The 20,062-nt window shown below is 40.8% G+C and overlaps 2 protein-coding genes across 2 annotated transcripts; both read right to left on the reverse strand.

Moving 5' to 3' along the window:
- Positions 1–451: 451 nt before the first annotated feature.
- timeless (timeless circadian clock) lies at positions 452–10,087 on the reverse strand. Its single transcript, XM_034198295.1, has 30 exons — positions 9,822–10,087; positions 9,113–9,224; positions 8,836–8,989; positions 8,509–8,623; positions 8,323–8,385; positions 8,085–8,186; positions 7,813–7,968; positions 7,599–7,732; positions 7,296–7,383; positions 7,018–7,194; positions 6,696–6,913; positions 6,513–6,616; positions 6,200–6,369; positions 5,983–6,108; positions 5,687–5,838; positions 5,116–5,213; positions 4,916–5,039; positions 4,618–4,819; positions 4,371–4,510; positions 4,135–4,214; positions 3,916–4,039; positions 3,530–3,612; positions 3,294–3,448; positions 2,965–3,181; positions 2,623–2,691; positions 2,353–2,471; positions 1,932–2,214; positions 1,589–1,628; positions 1,411–1,496; positions 452–1,107 (listed from the first exon to the last, which is right to left on the reverse strand). The coding sequence occupies exons 2-30, from the start codon at positions 9,192–9,194 to the stop codon at positions 974–976; spliced, it is 3,795 nt and encodes a 1,264-aa protein (XP_034054186.1). The 5' UTR covers positions 9,195–9,224; positions 9,822–10,087; the 3' UTR covers positions 452–973.
- A 680-nt stretch (positions 10,088–10,767) lies between these two features.
- prph (peripherin) lies at positions 10,768–16,421 on the reverse strand. Its single transcript, XM_034198296.1, has 9 exons — positions 15,846–16,421; positions 13,839–13,899; positions 13,363–13,458; positions 12,714–12,878; positions 12,506–12,631; positions 12,196–12,416; positions 11,848–11,900; positions 11,560–11,633; positions 10,768–11,471 (listed from the first exon to the last, which is right to left on the reverse strand). The coding sequence occupies exons 1-9, from the start codon at positions 16,391–16,393 to the stop codon at positions 11,397–11,399; spliced, it is 1,419 nt and encodes a 472-aa protein (XP_034054187.1). The 5' UTR covers positions 16,394–16,421; the 3' UTR covers positions 10,768–11,396.
- Positions 16,422–20,062: the final 3,641 nt, after the last annotated feature.

A 20,062-nucleotide genomic window follows, 5' to 3' on the forward strand; every position in this document is an offset into this window, starting at 1 on the left:
TTGTGGCTCTGTGGGATGGGGGCAGAGCAGATGCTGTGACAGGAAGTTACTAACATGGTCCAGATGTGGGGACAGGAGACCTCCTCCAACACCGCTGCAACACGCTGAAGACTACAGGCAGCGACTGCCCTGCACACATACATGATAAGAAAGCTCAAACAAAACATATTTGTTCATGTCATCTCTATATAAGTATAAAGCCAAGTAGATATACTGTGGTTTTATGTCACTATTCTCATTGAGCCTGGCCTTACTCACTACAGGAGGGGTTATGTTAATAAAAGTCTTGTTAAAATAAATCATTTAAATTGATGTACAGTATAAGAGTTAACATTTGATATTCTACATCCAGGTATTGATATATATATATATATATTTTAAAACATTTCACAAAGGTAACAGTTCAACTCTTAAGCACCCTCTAGTGTTAGAATGATACAGTGCAACAAAGTGACAAAACAAAAGCTGCCAGTGAGCCACAGCATTCTTTTTTTATTATCAAATAGAAATGCATGTAAATCTTAAATACCGAAGTTGACATTGAAAATGACCGGAATACAAATGCAAGAGGCAATTTTAACTAAATATTGCAACAATTAACCTTAAACTTTCAGATCAAACACATTATTATTAAGTTACGAAAACCTGTGATGCACATTTTCTCTGACAGCAACATCTATGTCCATACTGAGAATACTAAGAGAAAAAGGATGACTAACAACAAAGGCTGATGAACGATCATAACTACAAACATGCAATAAGAAAGCTCAACAAAGAAATGACAAAACGCCTACTAAGCTCCATGTATCCACCAGTCTAAAGGGCCTTTTGCTTTGGGTTATTAGGTATTTCATTAATAGTTTCCCTTGTCTGGACTGCAGAGCCTCCAGAGGGCTGTATTCAGCTCTAAGTAAAGTGAAGGCCTTTTATCTCTCCCCTGTCTGCAGTTTCTAAAGTCCATTAAAGAAAGTTACTAATCTTCATCGTCCTCATCGTCATCACTTAAGACCATCTTCCGTCTACGCTTCACAGGAGCAGAGATATCCTCCTTGTCTGAATCTGCATCCCCGTTGGTTTCAATATCCATTGCAGTGGTGGAGTCATTTTCTGTAAAGACAGTAATGTGTCGGCCAAAATGTTCAGTTTGGATTAAAAGTCAATATTGTCTGAGGCTTGTAACTTGTCTTAGACTAGTGGTCGGTGACCAAATCAAACAGACAATTTCCTTCATTAAAATGTGTTTTTTTCTAGGTTTGAAAATTGTTAAAAAAATAATAATATGAGTTAACAACTCAACAACTTATATATAACAAAGCTCTGTTTGTTTGATATTTTTACATGTGAATGTTACATATTATACCTTTAAACTAACATATGAAATGATTGATTCAATGTCAAACACGTAGATACCTTTCTCATCTTCATCATCATCATCATCGCTGTCGTCGTCCAACACTCTGCGTTTGCTTCTCTTAGTTGAGGTATTTTCCTGGGACCTGGTGTGAACAGGATCAGTTACAGAATTGAGTAGTTTTCAGATCTCTGCTCGGCTGAGCTGATTTACAAAAAACAAAGGGCGATGCCTCACCTCTCAGGTGTACTTTCTGTATCCTCAGCAGGAGTGAAATCTGAGAAAGGGAGAAAACAACAAAGAAGTTTAACAATGAAAGTAAATCATCGTAAACCTTTACTGATCTTTAATAAGCAGTGGATTTAAGCCAAAATAATTAATCTGGTATAGAATGCTGCATCCTATATCTAGTTTCCCGTTGATCCACCAGCCTTGCAGTGGCTTTCTTATGCATACACACATCATTGGCTGCTATATGAGCCGCAGCAGGCTGTTGTATGTCATTTAACACCTACCTACTTGACAGAGCTGTAATTAACTAGTGTTAACTGAGACGAGGTGCTCAATCTGTGACACATACCCGTCTGCTCGGAGGTTTGGCGTTTCCTCTTGCGTTTGAGCAGCAGAGCTTTCAGAGCCTCAGCCCTCTGTTCCCCTGAGACCCCCTTCTTGTCCTTCTCCTTCTCCTTCTCTTGCTCCTTATCTTTTTCCATCTCATCTTCCTTCTCAGATTCTCTGGCTGGACTTCTGGAGCCGTCCTGCTCCTCTCCTCCTGTAGGTTCCTCCTCTCTTGGACTAAGAGCTGCAGCCGCACTCCGCAGCTGGGACACACTGATCTTTGCTGGGATCCTCCAAAATGTCTCCTGTTTACAGAACAGTCAAATAAAAACATGTTAGAATTGTATTTGCAAATGCAGAAACTCTCTCTCAAGGAAAGCACAGAGATCAGATCAAAATGCTATACTTAGCACAAGGTGAAAGGACACACAAAAACCCCACACCTGTTCATTTTCAGGTGCTCGAAGACCCAGTTTTCGCAGCAGCTTCTGGAAGCTCTTTTTGTCCATTGCGTCTTCATTTTCCTCGTTCAGAGGTACAATTGGCACAGGCTGGGACAAACCTGTGAAATGGAAGACACAATGTCATTATCAGACCAAACAACACTAAGGACATTATGCTTTTCACACACGCTGTTAGTTCCCTGAGAGCTATGACCACTTGCAACAGAGTAAATCAACTATTTGCAAAACATTTTTCACAGTGTTACTCACCGTCTTCTTCACGGTCTTCTGCCGTTTTGATAAGACGATTCTGTAGCCACAACAAGGGAGCAGACATGCCTGGTAATAAAAAACAAAACACAATTAAACTAATCCTAACAGTACATAATAGAAACATGTTTTAGTATTGTAGTTTCACAGTCAACACATAACAACAGTGTCAAGCCCAGATCTGTTTATCTCTATGATTTTATCTAACCAAAAAGACTAATTTCAATTTGAAAAAAATTAATTTAATCTAAAGAAAGTATTATATTAATATTATTATATTAAATGTTTTACCATTTGCCAATGTCACTCAACTGAAGAAAGCACAAAGGGCCTTTGTCTCACCTTCCTGTTGTAGTGTATTCACCATGTTGCCTACATCAGGTCTCCTCTCCACTGACGAGTTCAGGCTTTGGCTCTTCCTTCCTCTATTTTGTGATGTTTCCCTATCTTGCTCTTCATCTTCCTCACTTTCTTCAGACTCATCCTCTTCCTCATCATCTCTGTCCACTGGATCATCCGGGAACCCTTGTGTTAGTTCGTTTAGGAAATCTTCTTCAGTCTGTGGCAGAGAAAGAGTGACTTTTAATGTACATTATATGCATTGTTGTCTTTATTTTTCAATTCTAAATAACCTTGTGTAAAGTGTTTGAGTAGATCTGAAATGACGCTACCATTCTCTTCCCAGAGCTCTTCCCTGGAGCGCCGCGACTCCTCTTCTTATAGAGTTCTCTTCTGTCCGACACTAAGCCCATACTGAGCAGTTTGTCCACCACACGGGCACGGGAGCGCTTGGCTGTGAGCTTCTTCAGGATGTCACCCAGCACATCTGTGGAAAAATGGTTTCATCAAGTTTTTGCTTTTTTCGGACAGTGGTTGTGAGGTACGATGATCATTTGGTGTCTGGTACCATCAGAGTCTTTGTACTCCTCGTGGAGCATCTGCAGCTCCTCCTCCTGCTCCTCAGTCCACAGAACAATCTGGGTTCCTTTCCTTTTTGGAAGAAACAAATTAATTGTAGTGTATAGAGCCATCCTGCATTACATTCCCTACACAAACAAAGGGACAGTTCACCTCACAATACCAAATACATATTTTCCTTTAACGTGTGGCTTTTATTAATCAAGATTGTATTGGTGTGGTTCAAAATATAATGGAACAAGATGGCACTGTTTCCAAGTGCCATCTTGCACATTTTGTATCTGTCCATTTATAGTTAACCATCTCAGGAAGGTTTTGAAATATATACTCTGGGTATACCATCAATATACTACTCATTCTTTCTCAAGTACATACTTCTGTTTCTTCAGTTCTTTAGCACTGGCCGCCAGACCCATGTGGACCAGCTGCGTCACCACCTGGCGCCGGGTGCGGTTGCTGTTGCTGAGTAACGGCAGCAGCGTCTCCACTACATCTGGCACTAAACACAAATGAACAGTCAATAAAATAATCTGCAAAATAAAAATAAATAATCTCCATCTTTTAACTTGTACAACAAACAAAAAGACAACAGACCTTCAGAATCACGGTGCTCCTCAAAGAGGTTGCGCAACTCCTCTTCCTCCTCTTCAGTCCATGCCGGTCTCTTTTCCTCTCTGACATATTCAGGACAACAAGATGCAATATTTCAAAAGGCAGAACCCGAGAACTAGCGATTTGGCAATACTTGTAAATCTTATTTGGCCTTTGTCTTAACAATGGTCAGCTTAAAATTAGACACAATAGTAGGCATTAAAAAAACAAGCACTAACCCTTCTTTGCTGTATCCTTCGGTCATCTCACGCACAGCACCCACATTCTTCCAGAACAGCAGCTCAGCATATGCCTTGTTGTTTTTCGCTGCCAGGGAGAAGAATCGGTTGAGCACAAACTTGGCAAAGGTCACGAGTTCCTGTGAAGAAGAGAATAAAAGTAAGCCTCCGTCTCGTCCACACTGACTTTCGATCACATATGGCTTGCTTGACAACACTGAATGTTGTTCTCATGTCATGACTGTACCCTGTAAGCAGCTGCAGCCGGGTCACTCAGGATCTTGTTGAAAAGGTTGAAGACTGACAGCTGAAAAAGCTGGGCGTCCATTTTGAGGTCGACAGCCAGGCGGTGCAGCATTCGGGCGATGCAGTGGTTTGTGTGAGGTGTGTTTTTTGAATATGTCTTTAATAAGAGGAGGTATGGACGCACAATAGTGGGCTGGGCAAACCTGCGAGGGGTGAAGGAAGATTAACACGCTCCATAAGAAAGGTCACAACACCAATATTTGGCGTTCAGTGGCAAATACTGTCACAGATTTGCTCACCTCTTGATAAAGTCTAGAAAGTCAAACTCTTTTTCAGACACCTGGATAGACTCCATCTCTTCCTCTTCTAACTCTGCTGCATCCTCCTCATACTCCTCTGCCACAGGCTCAGGAGGAGAGGTCCCTAAAATCATTTGAATACTTGTTTGATGCTGTGATAAAAAAAGATCACGTAAATATAAAACATTAATAAAACTTACTTGGCAAATTCGCATACAGGATCTGCTTAAGAAGTTCCAGCTCCTCCTCGGGGTCAACATCAGCTGAACCAAACACATCTCCCTCTGGCCACACCTCCCTGAAAATGACAAGAAATTGATTTATTATTCAATTCTAACTTTCAAATCAAATCAAGTTTTATTTATATAGCACATTTATAAACGATGTTTGGTCGAGCCAAAGTGCTGTACATAAAATAAAAATAGCCTACAGTAGAGACACTTAACAGCACAGTTTGTTCAGAATATCAGTCTGAGAAAAACGACACCCTCTATCCTTAGACCTTTGCTTATGATTGATGATTATATTTTGATATGATCGAATCACTGATTTTGCAAAAGTACATCTGACCCTTCAGTAGAGGAATAATAAGACAGCTCTTTTGTGACAAACTTTGCACAAATAAAAGTAGCCTTTAAATTGTATTCATTGTGAACCATTGAGGGAACATACACTTAAGAAAAACTAATTTTGAGTGGAGGTTTTTTTTTTTTTAAATGACTAAACATTTATTTATTCTGAGGGGTTAAGGGCATGCTGAGTCTGGCTGACCTGGCAGCTCGCAGCATCCCCAGCGCCTCCGGTCCCGTGCGAACTAGCAGCGCATCCTGCACCCGCACCATGGCCTCCGTCCTCTGGTCCTCAAGTGGAGTTTCAGATGTGGCGTCAAATGGCACGATGCCTTCAGTTAAAGACTCCGACAACTGCTCAAAGATGACAGAAAAGTAGTATTTAGTGTTGGTAAAGGTGGTCCTTTTTACTGGGAGCCAGGAGAGACTTCAATTCAATGATAGCTTTTCAATTTGTCATGTTGTTCTGATTCTTAAGAGGGTGAATCTCCCACTGACCTGAAAGCCTAAAGCCTTCAGCTCTTCCTCCACAATCTTCCAGCTCTCTACCAGAGCCTCCGGACTGGTATCTGGAGCCGGGGGCTTTTTTTTACCCTGAGACTTTCTCCGCCTAACTTTCTTTTTCTGCAGAGGTAAAAAGGACAATATTAATATTCTTAGCATCAACTAAAAACACAACATTGAGACACAATATAAACTTAGCAGAAGAACCTACCTGAACCATCAAGTTATTGCGCCCTTTGCAGAAGCGCTCCAACATGCGCATGAAGAGATGAGTGGACTCCACCAAGTCTACGAGGTAGGAGTGAGGCTGCTTGGTTTCATCATATTTCCTGAGCAGGGTCACGAAAATCTCCCTGTACTCCATCAGGTAAAAGATGTTGCCTAAAGAGTGAAGGTATTATTTAAGTAAGATATTTATATACTTAAACCCTTATACAGTAATAAGCTGTTGTGCTCATTTGTGTTCCAATTGAGCTTCGAGAAAAGGCTACCGTTCAAACTTAAAATGGCGGTCTGAAACTTACTTTTAATAACGCTGGAACTCTGACGGATGCTTTCATCCTGTGAGCGGTCCATCTCGTTTACAGTTAGCAGCAGCTCCTGATATGCCTTAAGTGCCAGGTGCATCCTAGAAAATAAGTATTTCATATCAGTCTCAGACCAACAAACAGTTGACATGTCAACCTGCTACCTGATGAGTTTCTTACCTGCGAGACCAGGACGTGGCCTCTTTGCGATCTGTAAGAAGCATCTCATAGTAGTTGGTGATGTTTCGTTCAATGTAATGGAAAGCCCGGATGGACATGGTCTCAGAAACTAAGTCAGCGCGGAAACCGTTGCCGCGGTTGAAAGCCATGAAAAAGCTGAGCGCCCAGAGGTAGTACGTCTCATCGTGTTGCTGAGTTTGCTCTCGACTTAGACTTTCCTGCAGAGGGAAAAATGAAAGTGTTTTAGAGTATTTTACTTCTATCCTTGGTAAAAGAAGGATTATTTGTGAGTCACCTATAGCGCATAAACATATTAGCTGACCTTGACAAGGTACATGAGGCGATTGTAGCAGTTCTCCAAGAAGTCCACGCAAAACTCTTGCAGGAAGAGTCGGACGTTTAAGGCGGAGCGCCGTTTGTCCTTACATTCCCGAGCCTGTCGATACCTTTTGGGAACACGTCTCACTGCTTTGCCGCTGTCATGAGTATGGTTTTTGAACTAAAAGAGAAAAAGAACATTCATATTGAAAATATATTTGAAGCATAACTGCACCAGGATCTTTTTAAGTTTCACATATAAGCTACAGGACTCAAACTCACATTATGAATATTTCTGTGATAAATCACATCATTGTCCCCAATCGCCTTGAGGCCTTGCACAACATAGGAGCCTCCAAAGCGAGAGTGTCTGAAAAAAAGACATTACACAGACGAAAAGAACAAACATTTATTTTTCAAGTTCCAGTAAATCAAACAATTCTTTAACTTTATGGGATACAAAGAAAAGCTTCCTGTATCACATCTGAAGGGGTTCTATGACATATTGCAGGGAATATACAAAAAACAAACACATTCTGGCTCTGAAATAAAGATTGCGCCGACTGTTTAAGAGCTTGATTGTACCTGGTTCCTCTCTGAAATGTGCGGGAGCGTTTTGCAGCGTGTTCCTTCTGCCTCAGTGCCTCCAGCTCCAGACCGTCTCTGTTCTTCTCCTCTGCTGAACGAGCCTGGCCGGCGCTCACCAAAGCTTCAGGCGTCTGTGAGGAAAGAAGAAGAGCTCAAACACAGAGCAACTGGAAACCTGTACGTGTGCCTCCGAGGGACTCGTCTGTCGTACCTGGTCTCTGAACATGAGGGAGATTATTTCCAACACATGCATACTCCACTGCTGCTCACTCTGGGCCGACGCCAGGAATTTGATCAGGTCATCGAAACCGCTCATGTGAATGGCCCACAGCAGCCTGTCATGGATGCTGGCATCATCATCTACTTTCTACAGGAGAGACGGGGATTAGATCAGATGATGAGATGGGGGGTAAAGTGTCATATTCTATAGGGCGAATGTAGGTGCCTCTAATATGATCACGTTGGTACAAGGTAAAGTCAGACCTTCTCTTCACAGGGGTCCGCAGGAACATGAAGCACGTTTCTGACCAGCAGCAGCATTCTCTCTATCAGCAGGTTATCCTCCTCCTGTCTCTGCTCCCAGTCCTGAAAAAGAAGGAAATTAGTCAGGATAGACAGAAAGAAACACATCGAAGGACACCAACATTGTTATGGTATAATCTAGGAAATGGATAATGGGAAAAGCAACTTTCTATTTGCTTTTTACCAGTTAAACACTCACCAGTTGTAGAAGCGTGTATAATGTCTCACTTAAAATGCCAAACACTGCTTCGCTGGCAAATGCCTGAAATTAAAGCACAGGACAGAAACAGTTAATAATTATTATGTTAAATAGTACATTTTAAACTTGAATTCAAGTTGTTATTACAGTAGTTGCACATCTTTTGACATGATAAGATCACCATACCTCTTTACAGGCTTGTAAATGAGCAGTCACTTCCAAAAAGTGATGTCTGAACACTGGGTCATCGGGGACTTTACCGAAGCAGAGCATGGCAGGTTGAGTAAGGTTGACCATGAGCCTAAAAAGATTCGAAAAGAGTCAGTAAATCTAATACCAATGTTGAATAAAACAATACTACCATTATGGCAATAATATATCTCAATATTGGGTTTATTGTATCAATAGAACCATAATATGGCATTTTAACAAATTGCTTAGTTGTCCCCCTGATATTGTAAATCTTTATGAGCATATTATTTACAAGTTCAAGCCTAATGTTCTGGTTTATACCTGATGCAGGCATCAAATAAGGCCTTGTCTTGTCCATGCTGGATGATGATAGGTAGAAGGTCGTTCTGTACAATCTGGCCAGCACCGAGTTGCTGGCGGACGTCACGTGTGTCATCTTCATGGCGTAAATACCTGATCAAGTCTTTCACACTCTCTGCAACACAGAGACCAAACAGTCAGAGAAGTACAGGAGCTTTGCATCATTATACATCGTTAAACTGTATATCATGTATTTAAGGTTGACATTTATAACATTTAGTTAAGGACACTCACTCACCTAAGCATTCAGCTTCCTTGTGATAGGTGTCTCCCTCCAGATAGCCCAGAGCACTGCACGTTGCCAAAAGATCGCAATTCATCCTGATTATGTCCAAACAGCATCAGACAGCCTGCAGAGGAAGGTTCAGTCTCATCATCAGCCACACAGTAGGATACAGTTAGACCAGGATCAACAGAGCAACTCAAAAAGATATCTTCACTGTTGTTGTGATGTTTAGGACCAGAATAATTCATCACCATTTGCTAATGGGCTTTAACCTGGACAAATCAAAACATATACATACATTTAGACAGCATGTATCTTAATACACATGACATTTAGTACATTTAGCAGCAGTTAACACATCTTAAACGGGCTCATATGTCACTTGTAGAGAGAATATCAATGGTTTATTGATATTACTTTGTTAAATGATAGATAGATAGATAGATAGACCACTCCTTGTGAAAGGATAACTGTTGTTCATGACAGGTATTTTGGTTGTAAATACATACATTGTAGAAACAAGGTGATTCATGATAAGAGTAATAACAAAAACAAGTCTGTAGGCATAAAGTGACAGTTAATATAAAGGTACACTATTAAGGGTTTATATTATACGCAGGGATACTAGCTAATGTTATGTAGCCAGTATCACTTCAGTTTATAGCAGATTGTCATATTAAATATAGATTAGGAGGAAGAAAAGCAACACGGAATAATTTACCAGATTGATTAAACGCTGTTAATCGACAGGTTCCGTGTTCAGCTGCCGTCGGTGTATAAAGTTAAAGCTTTTCCAGAAGTTATTGTTGTTGGTTAGAGGTTTCCTCTTCTGTCGGACAAGTCTCGCGCCAAGACAGCGAGCGAAAACGTAGAGAGCGGATGTAGAATGTCGTCATCATGGGTAAAATACTTCCCTGAGTTCTGTATGTCAGGCAGCGCTTTGCCAGGTTTACCAACTTTACACTGATTCTAATCAATACATTGGTGGTGTCTTGGGGAGAAAAAAGGTAAGATTAGAACCCGAGCCATGTTTTACGTTTGTGTGCGTCAGACTGAGAAATTGTGGAAAACACTTGAAAGTTTAGCTAAGGGTTCGCCTGAGAGGACATACTTAGGGTTAATGTATATGTTCTTTGAGGAAGGAGACATTATTATAAAGGATAATGAAAACTTCATAAAATTAAATTGTAATTACAAGATAACATTTACACAAATGTAACTAGTATTTGTTTGAACATTTATGTGAAATTACAATAATCCAATGTTCAATTATTTCGAGTTCACATAGTTTACTAACTTGCAACAACGTTTGCCACTTTAAATAAAATACATATATATAATGCAATATAAACAATGTAACTTGATTCTCCAACTTTCCAATCTGCTGGACAACCTGCTTTCATACAATTTAAGCCGCATGACGGTGCTCTATATTGCTTAAACAAGCACACCATTTTTGGGTCATGTAGCCTTTTACTTGGCAAGCAAATACTGGTTTTTAATAAATAGAATTAACAGTATGTGTGGTTAAGCTGGTAGGTGGTACGTACATGTATTCACTTTTTGGTTAAAGGGGTTTAACAATGTTATCAATGTTCTTCTATGGATCAAAACAGGGCTTATATAATTCAAAACAAGTTGTATGGACACTGGTCAGACAAGACAGATTTGTTCCAATTCATTTTATTTTCAGTTACTTATTAATTCACAGCATTGCAAAGCACATTCAGCAAAAGTATTTTTAGTTCTTCTTCAGCGTCAACTTTTCCTGTGTTTAACATGTGTATTACTAATCCAGATTTGTTTGTTCACACTATAAGAGGATAGCAAAGCTACTAAAACAAATGCTATTAGGTTCATTGATTCTAAATTTTTAAGGTGTGTTGACCTAAGGGCAGTGTGTGAAGTTTAAATGTTAATCACATCTCTGACACAAACCAAAATCCTTCATACTTTCTTTTTCAGCTTGTAGTTTAATACTCTGCTACAAATGATTGCACTGTAAATCAAGGCCTCAAGTGGTATGTTACTAAAATGGCTTTGCTTAGCCTGACAGATGACTGAAGTCTTTAGCAAAAGTTGGGTGGCTTAAATAGCACCAAAGTGACACCGTCTAAAGGGATTCATTCAACATTGCACTGAGAGACTCTCTGCTAGATTATTTCACACATAACTAATGGGAATGAGGACTATAGACCATGGTTGGTTTTTAAGGGGGAAGGGGGGGGGATCTCTCATTTTACTGTATTTTTTCTCTCATGGCTCTGGCCTTTCACATTTTCTTATTTGTGATTTTCTACTCCTCGTCGTCATCGTCCTTGTCGTTGCGGTCTGAGTCTCTTGGCTGCTCCCTCCTGGACTCCTTCACCACCTGATGGACAAGAAGCAATTAAGTTAAAATGTACTTTCATATGGGAGGATTAAATAACAATATAATAGCCAGTTATTGATCATTGTACCTCTCCGTCTCTAGTCTCAACTGTCTTGATCACCACACTCTTCTTGCTTGGGGTGTCTTGAGTTTGATCATAGTCTGTTATAAATCAGAGATTTTTACATTCGGGAACATTTGCAATTACAAAATAGAAGCTTTTCTGAATGCCTTTTTAAAGGATTAACCTGGTGGAAGTATCAGTTGTGATTGATCAGTGTTAAATTGTTTAGTGAAAATGATCAACTATACATTTAAAATGTTTTGTTATATTTGCAATGTTATATTTTTGAAAAAAAATAGAATTATAGCTTACCTCGCTCACTACGGTGACTGCTCATGTTCATATTGAAGCTGGGAACAGTAATCCTAAACAGGGAATACAAAATATGTGTGTTAAACAATTCATTTGTTTTGAAAAATCATTGTATTTACTTGATTTAGACCTGCATATCAATTATCTTAGGTTGGTTATTGACATAGCCTAAAGACAATACTAAAACAAAACAGTCACTTTTTTGGCATGACCTTAACATTGATGAGTTTAGTTCCTTTTACTATTACATTACACATATTCAATACACTAGTAAAGAGAGGAATCAAAAGTGGTCAAAAGAAGAAATTAAAACAGCATATATTTTAACCCGAGACACCAAATTCTCACCTGCTCTCCTCCCCCTCCAACAGTTTACGGTAAGTAGCGATCTCAATGTCCAGAGCCATTTTGACATTGAGGAGGTCCTGGTACTCCCGGAGGTGGCGAGCCATTTCATCCTTCAGGTGGTGGATCTCATCCTCCAGTCTGCCGACGTTGTCCTGGTAGTTGCCGATCTCATTGCCAAACTGATCCTCCATTTCACGCATCTGCCTCAGCAGAGATTCATTCTGAAAAACACAGCAGTACATACAGTGGGTTAAGAGGGAGAAATGTGTTTAATGATAGATACAAATACACAAATGGTGTTTGGCCTCACAGTGTTCTTCACTGCATCAACTTCACAGTTGAGTGACTGAATCTGCCTCCTGGATTCATTGGCCTCCTGCTTGGCCTGCCTCAGAGAATCAGTGTTGCGCTTTGCAGACTCAGTCAGATCATTGAACTGCAGAAACAGAAAATAAAGCACTCAATAAACATTATGAGCTTGCATGTTCATGTGTGATTGTCAGTGTCTGTCTGCCTACCTTGGACTTGTACCAGTCCTCAGATTCCTGCATGTTCTTGGAGGCAATGGTCTCATATTGGGCCCTGATGTCCCTCAGAGCACCAGTAAGGTCAGGCCTGGCAGTGCTTTCCACCTCCATCTTCAGATGCTGGGTCTGGACACTCACTTGAACGTCCTGGATTTCCTAATAAAACCAAGATGTACAACATATTGTCAGGAACACAACATTCGTATATCAACAATAAAAAAAAGCCAGTTTATCCAAGTACACCTCATAGGTATCCTCCAGGGTTCAGTTTTGGGCCCCCTACTTTTTCTACACAAGGACATTTTGTTAAGATAATCTTGTCTTCCAGATATTGATGCCTGTTCTTGTAGACAAGCTCTTACAGACCGATATTCTTTTCATCATCATATCAAATGCAGGCTAAAGTTCCACGCTTGAATATCTGAATTGAAAACGTTTTGGTATTTACGCTCTTAACATTTTGCTTATAGGTGTCAAAAGTGCCAGTGGTATAGACCTATGCATTTAACATAACAAAAGATAAACATCCTATTTAAATGTGAACATGCAAAAAAAATAGGGCTATCATTATTGGTCTCTAGATAATATACTGTGACCGGTGACTCCTGTAAAGATAACTTTCACATTGAGCATCACTCACCTCATCATGGAGCTTCTTAAGGAATTCGATCTCATCCATCAGAGACTCAATCTTCCTCTCCAGCTCCAGACGGGACAATGTGGCATCGTCCACATCCTGTTTTCAAAAAAAATATGAAACAAACATCATTTGTATTGCCATTACTGAAATGTCATTCATTGATCCAACATACTCAATAAAACATGATATTAAAGTCCCTCAAGGAATACATTTAAAAACCCTGAAATAATTAGTTCTGTGCATAGAAACATTTTGAGGTATGATGTGCTATGCTCAATTAACCTAAAGATAAGAGATGAGGCCTCAGAGGTAAAACATTTCGATACAAAAGCAGATTCCTGTCATTTAAGAAGTATGCCCTGTCATTCTACAGTGTCAGTGCAATAGTTGGAGATCGAGCTGTCCATTTGACCTGTTATCTGAGCCTGAGGACACAAATCAACAAGGTTACATGGTGCAGTGAGCTGAGCATTTACCTTGCGGAAGGCAACCAGGTTACCCTCAGCATCTGCCCTCTTCTGGACTTCTTCATCCATCCTTGAGGACAAAAGAGAAAGACAAAATGTTTCAAACAATGTGTTGATAACCTTCAGGCTCCAATAGACAAAAGAGAGGAGAGTGAGTGGGTCAAATCTGTCCAAGAACAACCTTTCTGTGTAAGGTTGCTCCGGGGCATCAGCTGGCAAAAGCTTTCTGGATCAATTTGGTAATTCCCTGTCCTGTAAAAAGGTTTTTGGAGTGCACCCAGTGGGAACAGCAGCTGCTCCTTTCAGCTAATGTGTCTTTGCAGTTCAATAAGGTCATCTGCACACACTTAATAAGGTTACATACACACACTTTCCATCTCTTTTAAATATTTAAATTGTCAATATTGACTAGTGAACTGTATGATGGGACAAAAAAGGAAAAGTAAAAATCATTTGAGTGAGACATTTGTGGACAGTCAAAATGCCATTTGATGCTCCTGCAAAAACAAACTTAATGAAATGAAAACAAAGTATTGTTGAATGCTAAAGCAAATCCAGTTTCAATCCTTGAGTCCTGTAATGAATCATCACAAATTGCATCACATTGTACAGTACCAACATCCCCTTTCGCTGACTGATGGGCTCCATCTGTCCTGTCAGACAGATGCCATGTCTGGAGTGGACATAAAGTAGATTAGTGGGGAAAGCATCACATAGTAGGCCCGGCTCCCTCATCTTTAATTCATGTAGTTTTACAGGGGCCCTTTTCCTAATGGGGTCTCTGGCACCATCCCATAAACACAAAGGGCCACTGAAAAATACACCTAATGGAGTCACATTGATTTTTCCTAGCGCTGTTCTCACTGTGCCTGATATCCAACCTCTCTTCCTCCTCTCTCTCTCTCCCCCTCCCACTCCTCAGCCGGCCCCACCCTGTGTCTGGTCCATCTATTCTCATTTCAGTCATTTGTTTGTACATACACAATGTCAATATGATTATTAAAGGGAACCCAGTCCTTTATCTAACTGGGCAACAAGTACGGTTGATTTTCCTGTGGGTTACTTTTCTGTCACATTTCGAGGCTCTTCTTCTTGATGAATCCTGCTAGTGCACAAGTGATTCATTTAACTCTCGTACATAGAAAACACTCTCATGCGCATGATGCAGTCCAGTGTCCTGTATCATGCAGCCGCTCTGTGGTGTCCAGTCTGCAAATGTGCCACGCCCTGCACCACCATAATTCCTTAAGTGACAAACGCCCAAGGACGCTCCACCTTCTCTGTGCTTAAAGTAAATCATGAGCAGTACATTTTAACAGCGTCAATTAATTAAGTGATGGTGACACTGCCGGAATCGACAAAAGATCTGCACACCGTTTTGGAGCTCAGAGTATTTTTTATCCGTGCAACATTTTCCCTTTTCTTTTTTAAATTCTAAAATGTTGATCTGACAGAGATCTTTGTCTGATTATTGGTCAAATCCAAGAGACAATGCTTGGCGAAAACTGTTTGATCAAAAACTTGTATTTTTTTATCCAGCATCGTTAAAGTTTTATCTATGGTGACACCAACGGAGCACCAACGGTACTAAATGTATATGACGGACAACCCTTGAATAGGAGAACATTTAAGTTAAGAGATACCTTTGACTTGGGAGGGACAATATCATGTATTAGAAATAGGATGCAACTTTCTCTGTAGCCAGATGTATCCCCTCTATCTGTCTATCTGTCTATCCGTCTTACCATCTATCTATCTATCTATCTATCTATCTATCTATCTATCTATCTATCTATCTATCTATCTATCTATCTATCTATCTATCTATCTATCTATCTATCTATCTATCTATCTATCTATCTATCTATCTATCTATCTATCTATCTATCTATCTATCTATCTATCTATCTATCTATCTATCTATCTATCTATCTATCTATCTATCTATCTATCTATCCATCTATCCATCTATCTATACTTTATCATATGGTTCTTTCTCATCTTGTTGGTACCAACCTCTGCCTGAGCTGGACCAGGTCCTCAGCCAGGTTGTCCCTCTCCATCAGGTACTGGTCCCTCTCTTTGCCGGTGGCGTCCAGTTGGCGGCGCAGGTCCCTCACCTCTTCCTGGAAGAGCTCGGAGGCTCGGTTGGGCTGACCTTGCTGCTGCTGGCCCTTGAACACGTTAAGCTCCTGCTGCAGTGAGCCATTCTGCTGCTCCAGGTAACGCACCTTATCGATGAAGCTGGCAAAGCGGTCGTTGAGCTCCTGCAGCTCGGCCTTCTCGTTGCTGCGGGTCGTCAGGAACTCCGCGTTGATGGCCTCAGACAAGGTGAAGTCCACCTTGTCGTAGGAGATGCGAGGGGGCTGGGAGACGGTGCGAGTGCGCTGTTGGTGGTAGTTGTTGGGGCGGGATGCAACCCCAGGTGACATTGAACGCATATAGCGCCCACCCGAAGCGGGCATACGGGAGTTCACAGGGGAGTAAGAGGACATGGAGATGGGGTGTGGGCTCCCAAAGGTACGCCTGTAGGACGTTGAGGCATGCATCGAAGAGTGGCTCATGGCTGGTCTTGTTCTGTGGCTGCAGGAAGAAGGAGAGCTGGAGGCTTGGAGATGCTCTGGAAGCAACAGGACATCAGACTGTAGAGTGCTGCGGGTATTTATGCACACAGGCAAGCTATCCCATCATCCTCACCCCCCCCCCCCTCCTCATTTCTCCTCACCCCACCCACATGAAGCCTTGCTTTCTCAATCAGCATTGGCCACTCCCTACCCTTCAGAGATAGACCCTGCCTTTCTCTGTCTTACTATCTGTCTTGACAGCTCCACCCTTTTAACCAGAGACTTGGCAGGAGACCAAACTCACTTCCACATTATGCCGCCTTGATATCTAAAGATGTCTCCTCCATCCAGCCCCTCCCGTCTCACTGAAATAACCTCGTTGACACTCAGTTTTGATTCTCATTTCTCAAAAATGATTATATGCTCTTGCATGCACATGAGTGTTCTCAACTTTACCATCACATCTGTGCCTTAACGATTGTGTTACCTGGTTCTCAATAAGAAACTGTGAAATCTTAGCCTAAGTTGAATCACGTGGATACATTGATTTAATTCTTTCCTCCCCTCCACCCGTCTCCTTCCTCTCCTCTCTGTCTCTCTCTCCTTTTACAGTAATGGAACACTTTATTGATATTCAGGGAGTCTGGGGCAGCGCCATGACTCTGCAGTTATTCTATCCCTTTCAAATGCACTTGATCCAGTAATCCCTGTTAGCAGAGTAGGAGTTGTCCAAGAACTTTGTCAGGATTTCAGGTTAATAATGGGTTTCTGGCACATTCTAAATCAGGACCCAAAGACAACAGATGTGAAAGAATACAAAAACCCAGTGCACATGATTAACAGTTGGAAGAAATTATCAAAATATTTATTGTTTGAGTTGAATATATTTTTGAATACAACCTTATTGCACCTTTAATGGGACATCCTTCTAAGCTTCTAAAACCATTTAGATCCTTCTACCATCCTATAGATTCAGATGTTGGAGAAAATGTCACATAAGTATTGGTGATGCAGAATGTGTGTGTGTGTGTGTGTGTGTGTGTGTGTGTGTGTGTGTGTGTGTGTGTGTGTGTGTGTGTGTGTGTGTGCGTGCGTGTGTGTGCGTGCGCATGTGTGTGTGTGTGCGCGCGTGTGTGTGTGTGTGTGTGTGTGTGTGTGTGTGTGTGTGTGTGTGTGCATGCGTGCGTGCGTGTGGTCCAAAGTGATTATAATTCAGGACTGCAGACAGGCTAGCACTTTCATATAAAGTTGATGTAATTCTGAGCATGCTCTGTGGCGACTGGGCGTGCCACTTTATTTCCTTTGTGTCCCAAGTGATGCTTGGTGCCTTGTATGTCTTGTATGTAATACAAAACAAATATTTACCATATTGGGTCATATTTCTTTCTCTTTCATATACAAATGTACAACCAGCAGGGTTTCTTTAACTTGTACTCATCACTTTTTGGAATTACATTTATCTTTGGGTTTATTCTTACTGATGGAGCATGTGGAGCTCACAGTCGTAAAAGTGCAGTTATCTCTCCGTCATTCACAAACACACACTTACACACCCGGTTGTCCTCCTTCTTTGTCTGCATGGCTGTGAGGCCTGGCTCTCTGCGTAATAAATGGCCCATGTTAGTCTTAGCCTTGTAATCTAATCAACCTGCTCCATGGTCAGTATACTCTCTCCTCCCTCCCCCACTGTCTCACCCTCAGCCTCACTCTCTGTGCTTCCTATCCCCACCCCATATCCTGCCCCAATCTTTCCATGTGTCAAGGTTTCTTAGTGATAAGTAGACTATCTGCATTTTTACGCTTTAATAAGTAATGATACCTTTATTTATATAGCACTTTTGAACACAGAGCTCCCCAAGTGCAGACAAAACCAAAGCAGGACAAAAAATGATGATGAAGGATTAAACTGTAAGAGATGTAAACAGTACATTCAAAAAGCCATCGCATAAAAGCAAGTCTATCAAAATGTGAAACAGCATTTCCAGTGTGTATGCCAGACAGAAAACACACACACACACACAGCACAGCAGTTGAATGGTTTTGAACTGGACTGTATCAGTTACTAAAACCATCAGCCAGATGTTACTATTGGTGATTGATCCGACTGGTCCTCGGAGAATACCCTGAGGGGCCATACATCCTATCACACTTCTTGGACAGTGTCAGATATCTCTTGCACATAATCTCAAAGTATATGTATACTGTTTCAAACCTAAACAGGCATATACATCAGTCATACATAAAATAAATAAAAGGAATATATTTATTTATTATTTTATTTTAGGGGGATTTAGCAAATGTTTTTTGGTCACATGTTTTTGTGACCAACTTTTTATTGTTTTGTTTTTAATTTGTTAATTAAATAATTACATCTGATTGACACTTTATTCAATTAGGATGTTTATTATGTGTATTGTTTAGTCTGGTTGGGTTGAGGTTCACTTGGGACACATGATGTTACCAATTTGTCCTGCGGCCACACTGATTGCAGAGGTAGGTTTCTGCAGGGTAGAGGACGGACAAAGGAAATTGCATCCCTTTTTAGATCAGTTGCTAGGGAGTGGTTAGCAATAATGAGTTGCTCAAATTAATCAAGCCTTTTTATTTGCTTGTGTGACTCATGTTCACGTTTTATGTGGAGAGAGAACTCAAGACGTGTAAATGTCTGGCCGGGTAATCTGGGGAAAAAATCTAATACCTGGAGCTTTGTATCAGATCAGCCCGTTTGATCGGGAGAAGTGATGAGGATGCTGTGATCCGGGAGAGCTGTCAGCTCCAAGATAAAGATCCTCATATGAAACATGATGTCCTTCCAGCGATGCTGTGGGGCTTGGCTCGGCTGCAGTGCTCGTCCGGAGTGAGTTGAGTTGGCTGCACACACTCTGTACATGTGAACGAGAGACACGTAAAAGGTGGAGGATAATTAAAGGCTTGGTTTGTGTCATTAGTGTAATGGAGCACTGCAGTGCTACACAAGTATGTTGGTAGCAGGGATGTGCATTAGCCAGGGCTAATTTAGCTTGAGTACGTTTTGCAGATTTAGGGTTACCATCCAGACATGAACCGCACAAAACAACGCATGTATTCAGAAAAAAAACGGGATTAAACTGGATTGCTTTTGACTTGGTGACAGTATAGGTTGGCAATGTTTATCAATGTCATTAGTCCTTAAGATGTAAGGCTATTTCTATTTTGTTAAATTACCTTATTTTAGACTATTAGGACATGTTGAAGGGTAATACCTCAATTATGTTTTTTAGCTACTCAACAAGTCAGTGCTCGTCTCTGGTTTTCGGTAAACGTACCTATTTATTTATGTAAATAAATAGTGAGGCAGAGAAAAGGACCTTGGTGATCTTGCATAAGTTAAAAAACACCAATAGTGGTGTTTTCTCTTGATATCCCGAAAAGTCTTGTGGATAAATGTGGATGATATGCTCCTGTTTTATCTCGTATTTTACTCTCCACAGACGTATGTTTCCACGCTCAAGCCATCAGAAATTGGACAAAAAGTTAAATTCGGCCAAACTCACATTAAGGAATAATAGCACCTTTTCCACCTTTACTTAGAGGCTTGAATGCAAACCATCTCTACTTTTCTTCCCTATCACTGCACATATATGTTTCTGCTGTGTAAGCCAAGCCATGTAGTTTCCATTAAAGATTTTG

This window comes from Gymnodraco acuticeps, unplaced genomic scaffold (genome assembly GCF_902827175.1).
Source record: "Gymnodraco acuticeps unplaced genomic scaffold, fGymAcu1.1, whole genome shotgun sequence".
Classification (NCBI taxonomy): domain Eukaryota; kingdom Metazoa; phylum Chordata; class Actinopteri; order Perciformes; family Bathydraconidae; genus Gymnodraco; species Gymnodraco acuticeps.